The sequence below is a fragment of the Camelus ferus genome, chromosome 33 (genome assembly GCF_009834535.1).
Source record: "Camelus ferus isolate YT-003-E chromosome 33, BCGSAC_Cfer_1.0, whole genome shotgun sequence".
Classification (NCBI taxonomy): Eukaryota; Metazoa; Chordata; class Mammalia; order Artiodactyla; family Camelidae; genus Camelus; species Camelus ferus.
In genome coordinates this window covers 19,544,170-19,557,498 of record NC_045728.1, presented here as the reverse complement: position 1 = coordinate 19,557,498, position 13,329 = coordinate 19,544,170, and the positions used below count along the sequence as shown (strand labels likewise).

At 35.2% G+C, this 13,329-nt stretch overlaps 1 protein-coding gene across 1 annotated transcript in view; it reads left to right on the top strand.

Moving 5' to 3' along the window:
- Positions 1-13,329, top strand: part of CUL5 (cullin 5) — an 81,693-nt gene that overhangs the window by 59,306 nt on the left and 9,058 nt on the right. The window contains exons 12-15 of the mRNA XM_032472708.1: positions 8,495-8,627; positions 9,508-9,639; positions 12,371-12,494; positions 12,804-12,979. Of these exons, the coding sequence (XP_032328599.1) occupies positions 8,495-8,627; positions 9,508-9,639; positions 12,371-12,494; positions 12,804-12,979 (565 nt within the window). The remainder of the gene's footprint in view (positions 1-8,494; positions 8,628-9,507; positions 9,640-12,370; positions 12,495-12,803; positions 12,980-13,329) is intronic.

Genomic DNA, 13,329 nt, shown 5'->3' with positions numbered 1-13,329 from the left:
TTTTTTTTTTTTTTTTTGTAAGATTCCACATATGAGCAATCTCATATGGTATTTTTCTTTCTCTTTCTGGCTTACTTCCCTTAGAATGACATTCTCCATGTTGCTGCAAATGGTGTTATGTTGTCATTTTTATGGCTGAATAGTATTCCACTGTATAAATATACCACATCTTCTTTATCCAGTCAGCTCTCAATGGACATTTGGGCTGTTTCCATGTCTTGGCTATTGTAAATAGTGCTGCTAGGAACATTGGGGTGCAGGTATCTTTTTGAAGTAGGGTTCCTTCTGGATATATGCCCAGGACTGGGATTCCTGGGTCATATGGTAAGTCTGTTCCTAGTTTTTTGAGGAATCTCCATACTGTTTTCCACAGTGGCTGCACCAAACTGCATTCCCACCAGCAATGTAGGAGGGTTCCCTTTTCTCCACAGCCTCTCCAGCATTTGTCATTTGTGGACTTTTGAATGATGGCCATTCTGGCTGGTGTGAGGTGATACGGCATTGTAGTTTTGATTTGCATTTCTCTAATAATTAGTGATATTGAGCATTTTTTCATGTGCCTGTTGATCATTTGTATTTCTTCCTTGGAGAATTGCTTGTTTAGGTCTTCTACCCATTTTTGGATTGGGTTGTTTGTTTTTTTCTTACTATGTCGTATTGGCTATTTATATATTCTGGAAATCAAGCCTTTGTAGGTTTCATTGTTTGCAAAAATTTTCTCCCATTCCATTTGTTGTCATTTTGTTTTGCTTGTGGTTTCCTTTGCTGTGCAGAAGCTTGTAAGTTTCGTTAGGTCCCATTTGTTTATTCTTTTATTTCTATTGCTTGGGTAGACTGTTCTAGGAGAACATTTTTGAGATGTATGTGAGATGTTTTGCCTATGTTTTCTTCTAGGAGGTTTATTGTATCTTGTCTTATGTTTAAGTCTTTGATCCATTTTGAGTTTATTTTTGTGTATGGTGTAAGGGAGTGTTCTAGCTTCATTGATTTACATGCTGCTGTCCAGTTTTCCCAACACCATTGGCTGAAGAAACTGTCTTTATTCCATTGTATGTTCTTGCCTCCTTTGTTGAAGATTAGTTGACCAGAAGTTTGTGGGTTCATTTCTGGGCTCTGTATTCTGTCCCATTGGTCCATATGTCTGTTTTTGTACCAGTACCATGCTGTTTTGATGACTGTAGCTCTGTAGTATTGTCTGAAGTCTGGGAGAGTTATTCCTCCAGCCTCTTTCTTTTTCTTCAGTAATGCTCTGACAATTCTGGGTCTTTTGTGGTTCCATATAAATTTTATTAGTTCTGTGAAATATGTTCTGGGTAATTTGGTAGGAATTTCATTAATCTTTTGTGGTTCTTGCTTTCTGTGTTTTTTTGTGAAAACCTTTGTCTACCTCTACCTCTAGGGTATGAGGGTATTTTTCTCTTTTCTTCTAGAAGCTTTATAATTTTTAGCTTTCACATTTAGGTCTAAGAGCTACCTTAAATTGATATTTGCATATAGTGTAAGTTAGGTGTTAAATTTCTTTTTTTTTTTCTCTCTTCCATATGGATAGCAAGTGGTTTCATCACCATTTGCTGGAAATATTTTCCATTCCCCACTGCATTGCTTTGGTCTTTTGTCAAAAATCAGGTGACTTAAAAATGTTTATGTTTTTCTGGCCCATCTGTTCTAGTCCATTGATTTATATGAGCATCCTTAGGCCATTACAGAGTCATGATTAATACTGTTCTGCAGTAAGTCTTGAAGTCAAGCGGTGTAACTTTGTTCTTTTATTCCATCAGTGCTTTTGATATGCTAGCGTATAGAAATACAGTTGATTCTTGTACATTGATCTTATATCCCGTTACCTTGTTAAAGCTATTAGGTCTAGTAGTTCTTTTTTAGATTTCTTAAGACTTTCTATGTAAATAATCATGTAATCTTTGAATAAAGATAGTTTTATTTTTTCCCTTCTCATCCTTATACCAGCTATTTCTTTTTCTGGCCTTGATGTACTGGCTAGGATCATAAGTACGATGTTGAATAGAAGTAATGAGGGTGGGCGTCCTTGCCTTTTTTGGCAAGCTTAAGGGGAAAGCCTTAATTTTTTGTCATTAAGTACAAAGTTAGCTGAGGATTTTTCATAGAAGCCCTTAATTGGGTTGCTTTTTCCCCCTAATTATTGCTGAAAGTTTTGATAATGAATGGGTGTTGACTTTTATTAATAGTGCTTTTTCTGTGTTGAAATGACCATATGGTTTTTCTTCCTTATTCTTTTGATGTGGTGAAATACATTGATTTTTTAAAAAAATAATTTAGCCAATGTTGACCTCTTGGGATAAATTCTACTTGATCATGATGTATTATTCTTTCTGTATATTCCTGGATATAATTTGCTAGTTAGTGTTTTGTCAAGTTTTTGGAATCTAATTTTGTGAAGGATTTACCTCTTTCTGGACTATGTGCCTTGTGCAATTTTCATTTTTGTGATGTCTTTGTCATTTTCTGATTTCAGGATTATGCTGACCTCATAAAAAGGATTGAGAGTTACTCTTTCTTTTTGAATGTTCTAAAAGAATTAGTGTAATTGGTATTCCTTCTTTAATGTTTGATAGAATTCATTGGTAAAACCATTTGGGCATGAAGTTTTTAATGAACTGATACTGGTTACAAATTTAATTTCTTTAATAGATACAGGGCTTTTCCAACTTTTACATTTAGTCTAGTTTTAGTTTTGGTAAGTTGTGTTTTTAAAGAAATGTGTTATTTTCAGTTGTCAAATTAATATACATAAATTTGTTAAGTTCTATATTATTCTTTTCTGTGTGGAAATACCATTGAAACTTTCTTCTGGAACCGTTTGAGATTAAGTTGTTCATTATTCCTAGTGCACTAATATATATTTTCTATAAATATAATCACGGTATAACTATCAAAATCAGGAAATTGACTTTGAGGCATAATACCATCTGCTGCTCAGACCCCTTTAAATTTATTGACCATGGAGTTTTTTTGTTGCTGTTGCTGTTTTTGTTGTTGTTTTAGCAGAAGAATCCAGTACAGAACCATGTGTTGCATTTGGTTGTTATATTTCTTTTTCTTTGGCCTGGAGCCATCTCTCCTATGACTCTCATGACCTTGACGTTTTTGAAGCCTACAGTCCGGTTTGAGTCAGTCTGGTATTTTTATGATTAGATTCAGGTTTACACGTTTGGCTGAAGTGAGGCTTTATTGTTCTCATCGCATCTTGTCCGAGGGAAGGTGCGTGGTTTTGACTTACTCCATTACTGCCTGTGTTTAGTTTGATTGCCTGATTGGGTTAGTGCCTGCCAGACTTCTCCACTCAGTTACTCTTTTTCTTATTGTCAGTAAGTATTTGTCAATAGGTGCTTCAAACTGTGTGAAGACCCCATCATTGCTCGTCAGATCTTCATTTTATACATTGATTTGTCATTTCAGCATGGACTCATGGTTTACTATTTTTGTTCAGTGGGTTATAATTTACTTTTTTTTTTTTCTTTATTTTGATTTTCAAATTAGCCTAGATTTCACTAGTGAGAGCTGGTTTCTGGGTCCTTTTGACAGTAAACTCTTCCTTTCTTTTCGGCACATGAGGATTTCCAGACTCATTTTTTTTACTTGCCCTTCCCCTTGCCTCAGAATCAGCCATTTTTTCACGAAGTCCTAGTTCCTTTTAGTGAGCAATGGTATTTCGTGGACAAAGTCTGGTGCTGGGTGTATTCATTGCTGTTGTGGTGCTACTGCTCTTAGACCCTCTCAGTGGACAGACTTAAAGATATACAACGCAGTGCCTGGTTTCCTGGCAGATGCATTCCTCACCCTGCTGAGGCTCTGAGTCCCCGGCCTGGCCCCCCCCCCCCCCCATGTGAATGCCTTCCCCATCCCACTGGAACCTTTGCACCTCCCACTGTGCCTCCCTTATGTGGGCACCCTCCTCACCTGTCTGGTCTCTCATATGCCGTACCTGTCAACACACCCTTTACTGTTTGGGCTTTGACACCTGGATGCTAGGCCTTTCCAGTGGATATCTGATTTGCCAAGCCTAGGCTCTGACTCCCCATGCAAGGCTGCAGCCCTGCAGGAATGGCTTTTCCACTCTGTTTAGGCTTTCATGTCCCTGTTTAAGTTTACTGCTAGGTATGTTTTTCTTTTGGATGTTATTATAAATGAAATTGTTTATATAATTTCCTTTTGGATTTTTCATTGCTCGTGTGTGAAAACACAGCTGATTCTTGTGTGTTGATCTTGCACCCTGCACCTTTGCTAATAAATTCATTCATTGACTCTAGTAGCTTTTTTGTGGATTCTTTCATATTTTGCGTGTACAAGGTCATGACATTTGTGAAGAGAGATACTTTTACTTGTTCCTTTCCGATTTGAATGTCTTTATTTTTCTTGCCTAATTGTTATAAGTAGAATTTATAGAACTTCTAGCACAGTGATGAATAGCAGTGGTGAATACGGGTGTCCTTGTCTCATTCCTGATTTAGGGGAGAATGCCATCAGTATTTCACCATTGAGTATGTTAGCTGTGGGTTTTTGATGACTGTGTTATTCTTAATAGCAGCGTGGCATTATGTCTGGTAGGTACAGCATAGTTTATTTAATTGATCCTTTATTGCTGTGCTAAGTAGTTTCTGATATTCTCCTATTACTAATAGTGCTCCAGAGAATAATATTGTATACTTGCCATTTGATATACATGAAAGTGTTTTTACAGTCTAGATCCTGAGAGGCAGGGATTACTGGGTTTCTCTTTTTTTTTTTTAATTTAAGGTCACTGTGTCCTACCTTTAGCTCCAGATTAAGTAGAAATTTTCTGTGGAATAAAATGAGTATTATTAGCTGATCCAGGCAGCAGAACATGGGTGCTGTGGCTATTAGAGGTGGTAGAGGTAATGTTCTAGAAGAATAAAGCTGCTAATAGCATCCAGGGTATTTGAGAGACTCACCTCTCAGGAGGAATAGAGTAGTTCATGCTGAGCCAGTGCTTCCACTGAGAACAACCAGAAAAATCAGGTAAATTTAAGAAAATAGTAATTTTCCTATTATCAAAGAGCTACAGAAGCAACTAGAACAAGATGTTCAAATGTTATACAAATGAGAGAGAGCCTTTCAGAAGTTAGCTGAGGTTTTGTAGCTGTGTTTCCCTGAAAAGAAGCAGCTGAGAATCTAGGCTTGGCTCAGGCTGAGCAGCACTGCTGGGGGACAGTAGGGCTCTGGGTCACCACACAGGCCTGGAATGACAAAGCCCCCTCGGTTCGCAGTTGAAAGCCCAGGAGGGACGTTCCATACATTCAGTGGCTAACCAGGGGTAGACTGATTCTTAGCAGAACTACAGCCCGTCCTTGAGCCAGTGCAGTTCCTGATTAAAGTGATTAGCCTCTTCCATAGCAGAATGAAGGGTGAACATACTCTTAATGGAAGATAAACATCATCTGGTACCTCTGTGATTCTTTTATATGCAGTTCCCAGTGTTCGGTACGACATTACTAGTCCTGTGATAGCAAAGAAAGCTTATGATCAACCAAGAGAAAAATCATTTTAGGGTCAGACTCTCAGATGACCCCAGTATTGGAGTTAGCAGATAAGGACTTTAAAATAATTAAAATTGATAACTTAATCACAGTGAAATACCGCTCACACTCACTGGGATGGCTGAAATTAAAAGGATATTAACAAGCTTTGGTGAAGATGTGGAGAGACTGGGATCATACATAGTTGGTGTGCAGCTACTGTGGAAACAGTTTTATAGTAACTCAAGAAGTTTAACATAGAGTTAACATGTAACCCAGCAGCTCCACTCCTGGGTATATACCCAAAAGAAACTAGAACATATATCCACTCAAAAACTTGTATGTGAATGTTCATAGCAGCATTATTCTTAACAGCCAATAAATGGAAACAACACAAATGCCCATTGTCTGATGAATGGATAAGCAAACTGTGATATGTGCATGCAACAGAATATTATTTAGTTACAGAAAGGGATGAGATTCCATACATGCTACAGCATGAATGATACCTTGAGAATATTACGCTAAGTGAAAGCGCCAGACACAGCAGGACAAATTTTGTGTGATTTCACTTGTATGAGGTGCCTAGAATAGGCAGACTTACTGATACAGAAAGCAGACCAGGTGTCACAGGGACTGGGGTGAAGAGGGAATGGAAAGTTACTGTTTAATGAATAGAGGGTTTCTGTTTGAGATTATGAAAAAGTTCTGGACATAGTGATTATATTTGCATAACATTGTGAATGTACTTAATGCCACTGAAGTGCACACTTGAAATGGCTACTATGCTAAAAATCTTTTGACCATGATAAAAAGGAAGGAATGAACACGCTGTGATCCAGAGGAATCATAAAAACATGCTGAATAAGAGATGCCAGTCGCAAAGAGTCACATATTGTATGATTCCATTTATGTGAGATGTCCAGAATAAGAAAGTCCATAGAGACAGAAAGTAGGTTAGTTACAGTCACGGGCTGGGAGGGAGGGATTGCTGGAGAATGAGATTTGACTGACTGCTTATGAGTGTGGAGTTTCTTTTAGGGGTAATGAAAATATTTAAAATTTTATTTTGATGGTAGTTGCACAACTTTGTGAATATACTTAAAAAAACATTGAATTGCACCCTTTAAATGGATAATTGTGTGGTATGTAAGTTATATTTCAGTAATAATCTTAACTAGACCATAAATAATAATGAATAAATAATACATGTTAACAAATAGGTAGAAATTATTACCTGAGAAAAGGTGAAATATTTATAGAAATATGTGATTGGAATCATAGAGAATGCAAAAGAAGACACAAGCTACTGACCAAAATTTTTCAAAACTGATGAAAGATGTGAACTTATATTCAAGCATCTCTTTGAATCCCACGCATGACCAATATAAATTAAACCATTCCTAGGCGCCATTCCATAGTAAGACAGCTAAAAACCGGGGGAAAACAAAACACTGAAACAGCCAGAGAACAAGGGGAATGACGCAGTACCTTCAAAGAAACAACAAAAAAACTGACAGCTGTCTTCTTGACAGGTTGAGTTAGGAGATACAGCAGTCATTACAGTAGTTCACACAGAAGCCAGGCACTGGCAGGGTGAATGGGTCGGACAAGCTGGGTGGGTTCTTGTGATGTAAGGAAGCTGTCTTCAGACTGGCCTGTGTCTGCCTTGAGAGATACAGGAAGACTTGCCTGGAGTAACCAGTGTGGATACTTTTAAGGCCATTGCTTTCTAAGTCCTCAACTTCCACATCTAATTTTTTCAGAAATTGACCCCTCTGGTGGAAGTATTGTTGCAGTTTCTCCTTTCCACTTCTCCTTTCTAGTTACTCTTTCCTGTTTTGTAAAGAAAGACCCGCGTCTCTTCCTTCTTACTCTGATTTGTTGCCTCACATTATAAAAAGCCCGCAAGTTGTGTAAGAAAGGAATATTTTGAAATATTACTATTGATGTACAGAAAATGAATTTTTAGTGGCTAGGTATTGTATCCTTTTGCAAGATGGTTTCTAATTCTTTGCTTTCAACACAATTGATGGCTAATTTGATCCATTATTGAAAGTAGGTTTTTTTAGATCACTATATATTTTTTAGCAAATAACTCAGAAGGTGCTCAATGAATTGAGTAACATAAGGAAAACTTCTAGTCCTATCTACTTATTTATGGTAATGAGACTTTTCAGGGAAAACACATAAATTTATAAATATAAAAAGTAGAAGTAAAATTGATGATGATAATTGGGAGGGAAAATTTTGCATATGCATATGTTTGATACACACAGTATAATTACTTTGTTTTGGTAAGTTGTGTACTTACAATAATTTGGATAACTCATTTCTGATAACAGTTGAATTTATATACACAAGAAGTTTTAAAATGTTAAATTTAAATTTATTTACATATAGTTTAAAGAAGTAGGATAAAGAATAAATGCAAGACTTTCAAGTATAAAATACAATACACTGGTTTTGAAGTTTTGTTGGAAAAGTGAAATATAGATACAAGTTCATTGTTTAAGAGAGGTTTTTTATAGCTTTTTTTTAAATGGATGATGGTAGATATTCATACCACTGTGGAATTTAGGTTACATTGGATATGTTTCAGAGTGAAATAACAGTTTTATCTTAATACTAATAATGAAAAGTTTTAAATATTAACTTATATTCAAAGATTTACATAGTTTTTCAAAAGTATTTTAGAATATCTGAATAAAATCTTTTAAAGATGATTGGCAGAGCTGCCACTAGATTGAGGCAAGGAGGTACAATTTAAGGAGATGATACCGTTAGGGTTCTTTCTACAAGTGCACTTGCAGGACCCTAAGAGTGAGTGCCTCCTTAAACCGTGACCCTAGGTGTAAACTTTCTCACCCTATTCCCACTGGATTTATATAGCATAAGAAATTCGTTTGTGAAAAGTTGGCTTTAGAAAACATATTTCAGATTCAGTCATTTTCATCAACTGCTTTTAATTTGTTTTTCAGGGTGGGATTAAAAACTCAGCCTGAGTCAAAATGCCCTGAGCTGCTTGCCAATTACTGTGACATGTTGCTAAGAAAAACACCATTAAGCAAAAAACTAACCTCTGAAGAGATTGAAGCAAAGCTTAAAGAAGTGGTACATACATTTTTTTTTAACTTCAGATAGTTTAATTATCTTACTTTGAATTTGTGTTTTGTGTATAAGGTTTTCTGTGATAGCATTAATTTTTTTAACATGTGTCTATAAGCAACTAATATGAAATTTTACCAGTGTAAGATCTCTGTAAAGCAGTTATTTTTCTTCCTGAAAATTTTTATTCTATAGCTGCCAGAAAGGGAAATAGCATTTCATTCTTTCTCGATTCTTTTAAAAAATCTATTAAATTCTAGCTCCTATGAAAGGACAAAGCAAAAAAGAGAAATGGAACCAGCCAATGGTGTTTGGAATGATGGTTGAGACTGGATGTTTTTCACTTCTTTCTTCTTGTGAGAGCTCAAAATAGATAACCAAGGGTGAATGAGTGTAGTTTCAAAGTTAGTTGCTTTCATTTTTATTTGTCTCTTGTTATTAGTGTAACATGATATTAGCCCAGGAAATCAAAGAAGAAAAAAATTAGTAAGCAAGTTACAGAGAAAGTATAGACAAAAAGAGTTAGAGCGAAGAAGATTGGTGTCAGAATAAAGTGAAGAAGATACATAGAAGAAAAAATTGGGAAGAACCATTGATTTTCCTATAAAGTTCTATCACGTTTTATATAAAATTTCAAAAATTGGTATTTATAGGCACTCAAAGGTTATTTGGTTACAGTCTCTCAAGTTTGCTAACTTTTAAAGTAGTAAAATAATACCAGGATTGGTTATTGTTCAAAGATGGTTACTGTTCAGGTTAGTAGGCCTCTGTCTGTATATGTTTATATAAATTTCTGACTTTTGACGGTGGGGAATGTAGGAAGGTCTAAATGAGAGGGATGGCTAAGAGCATTTATAAATTGAAAGTCACTTTGTTTCCCGTACAGCTCTTGGTCCTTAAGTACGTACAAAACAAAGACGTTTTTATGAGATATCACAAAGCGCATTTGACACGACGTCTTATATTAGACATCTCTGCTGATAGTGAAATTGAAGAGAATATGGTAGAGTGGCTAAGAGTAAGTAAATTTTTAAAAAATACTTGGTTCTCTTAAGATAGCACATGGTTCATATGTGTGCTTAAGCAGTACAGTTTGGTGATAATTGTTAATGTTGAAGAAATAGGGGACATTTTATAAGAATATGGCATCAATTATATAAAATAAGTATTTTCTTAATAAAGAAGCACCTTTGCTCTTGCTTTGCTTCTGTTGTTTCACTCTTGTATCTCTCACTTATTGACGTTATTAAATAAACTACTGGACAAATCATTTCATTTTTAAAGGTATTTTTAGTACTAAATATTTAACCACAGAGATGTTTGTAAATAAATACATCTATAAAGGAAAAAGAACCAATAGGTAAAGGTGGTGGCTTATTTAGCGTAATCAGTGCTAATTATGACTACATTCCTATGTCACAGAATTTTAAGTTTGTCTCTTTCAGTTAATTTTAATGGAATTTGAGTTATATTAACATAAATTAATATGTCTTTCATTTATATATATGTATTCTATATAATATATAAATATATGATAATAAGTACATAATGTGTATACCTACATGTATTTCATACATATGTCTTTCATTTATATTTGTATTTCAAATTGCAGGTTTACAGATAGTCCTACTTTGCATGGTGGTGTAGGGTAGTAAAAATTACTGTGTAGTTGATCTTAAAATTAACAATCAGTGGGGAAAATTATTGTTCTATAACTTAGAAATTTTTGTCAGTATTAAAAACTTACCATCTGTTATATAGGAAAATAAAAATAAGTAAAATTAGTATGTATTTAGTACACTAAGTTAAAACATAAACTTTCAGATTTAAAGTGGTTTTTTTTTTTAAAAAAAACTTTAAAAATGTAAAAAGAGTAGTTAGGAAAATATTTGCAATTCATATGTCTAATATTGTATCTAGAATATGCAAAGAACTCTTACAACCCAACAGTAAAGGCAAATTGGTTACAGATGGGCAAAGAATTAGAATAGACATTTCTTCACAGAAGATATACAAATGGTCAGTAAGTGTATGCAGAGACGCTCAACATCATTAGTCATCAGGGAAAGGCAAATCAAAACCACAGTGCGATGCCACTCCGCTCCCACTGCGACAGTGAAAAATCAGATAATAACAAATGTTGCCAAGGAAGAGGAGAAATTGGAACCCTCATGCATTGCTGGTAGGAATATACAATGGTGCTGCCACTTTGGAAAACTGACAGTTCCTTAAAAAGTTAAACTTAGAGTTAACCTGGCAAGTCTGCTACTAGATAATTCTGCTCAAGGGAAGTGAAAACATATGAGCACACAAAAAGTTGTGCATGAATGTTCATAGTAGCATTATTCATAGTGACCAAAAAATGAAAACAACCCAAAATGTCAAACCAGTTGACAAATAAACAAAATATAGTTTATCCATGTGATAGAATATTGCTTGTCCATAAAAAGAAATGAAGTAATGATACATGCAACAACATGGATGAACTTTGAAAACATTTTCTAAATCAAAGAAGCCATTCACAGATGACATACTATATGATTCCCCTAATTCAGTGTGTCCACAGTAGCCAAATCCTTAGAAACAAAAAACAAGGGTTTCCAGGAATGCAGGACTGGGGAAAATGGGGAGTGACTGCTAGTAAGCATGGAGTTTCTTTTTGGCATGATGAAAATGTTCTAAAATTAGACAGTGGTGATGGCTACATAACTGTGTAAATACACTAAAACTTGATTAATTGTACACTTTAAAAGGGGCAAATTTTGAGACAGATGATTTATATCTCGGTAACACTGTTACTAAAATGAAGAGTGGTTTGACTAGTACTTGACTTCTTGTCATGCAACTCACAGTACACAGTGAGCACCTTTTGTATACCTTGAAGAGCTGTCATACTCTTAAGTTTGGATCAGCTTCCAAACTTTCATCTTTTGGTCTTTCAAAGTCATGAAAGTTTTTGCTGGCATCACGTCCTCATCTTATCCTTTTTTTTATTGTCACTACCATTTTTTTCATTTATGTTGATAATTTGCCCTCATTAAGTTTCTATACCTGCATATTTAAAATCTTCGCCATTGGCATTATCAATAAACATTAAACAACCACAGTCAGCTCTTTTTTCTAAACTCCATTTATGTTCTATTTTATTTTCATTTCCAACATTGTTATATTTTTGGTGTACTTTTGTCATCTTTCTTGACCAGTTATGTCTTTTGATTATGCATTTTAATAAAATGCCATGTGGATTTATCACTGGAAGACGTGGAAGACAGGCCACAAGACTGCGTGCTTTGCTGTCTGTGGGTGAATTGAATAAACATGACTGACAGATTTTGGAAGAAGTATCTGTGATTGGTCACTGATATGATATGCTCTGTTATTAGTGGTGCAATAGACTGAGGAGCCAGAAGTTATGTTAGTGATTTATGTAACACTCACATTTAATATATAGTGGTAATTGAAAGTTGAACTGTGTTGTTGGGAGACTGGTGTTATTTAACTGTACTGTGGTAACTGAAATTCATGTGTATTGGAACTGTGCACAGAAAGCCAGGATTGCCTGTATATTCTGTTTAGTTTCTAAGAATCAAATTTAATAGGTATTAGATTATAAACATTCTAATAAATAAAAGAGAAAGGCAGAATTTTGTACTAAAGCATCTAACACTTAGCTTTCCATTAAAATTTTTTGCTAAGAGTATATCAGATTATATATTATTAATTACTTCTTCTGTCCTTGGTTTTCATAGGAAGTTGGTATGCCAGCAGATTACGTAAACAAGCTTGCTAGAATGTTTCAGGACATAAAAGTATCTGAAGATTTAAACCAAGCTTTTAAGGAAATGCACAAAAATAATAAGTTGGCTTTACCAGGTATTATTTTATAATTACATACATGTTTTAACTTTTTAAGAAAGAGTATCTTTGTTTTCTAATAAATTAAAAATAAACCTAAGTAGTAATAGATAAAAAGATGTTACAAAGCCCATGTTCCTTGAAGGCACCCCATCCCACAAAGCGGAATTTAGATTTGCTAATTCTTATTTTGAAACAAAAGGACACTTTTTAACAAAACCTTTAGAGTCTTGTTTATTTTTCACCAAAGCTTATCCTTTATGTATTTTGAATTTTATCCATTGTTAAGATTATTTGCTTTATATTTTCTGATATTCGTTCCTATAGCCGATTCAGTTAATATAAAAATTCTGAATGCTGGTGCTTGGTCAAGAAGCTCTGAAAAAGTCTTTGTCTCACTTCCTACTGAACTGGAGGATTTGATACCTGAAGTAGAAGAATTCTACAAAAAAAATCATAGTGGTAGAAAATTACATTGGCATCACCTCATGTCAAATGGAATTGTAAGTAGATGGCGTGTTAGTTCAGATACTGGTTGGCTGAAAGCAGCAGGACTCCACATAAGATTTGCTTAGATGAGGTCCTTGCTGCTCTTACAAGGGAAAGTCGGAGCAGACAGAGTGGATCTGTTTCACGAGATTGCTAGGGACATAGGCTTCTGGTTGTAGCACCGTGCTTGAGGTCTTCTTTTGCCTGCAGTATCCAATATGCTGCTCGCTATGCCTGTCTTCCAGCCCAACAGGAAGGGAAAGATAAAGAGTATAGCTTTCTTTAAGGGCAACTTCTAGAAGTTTCCCCCATTGTTTCCACTCAAATCTCATTGGCCAGCACTTAGTCACATGGCCACGTTTTG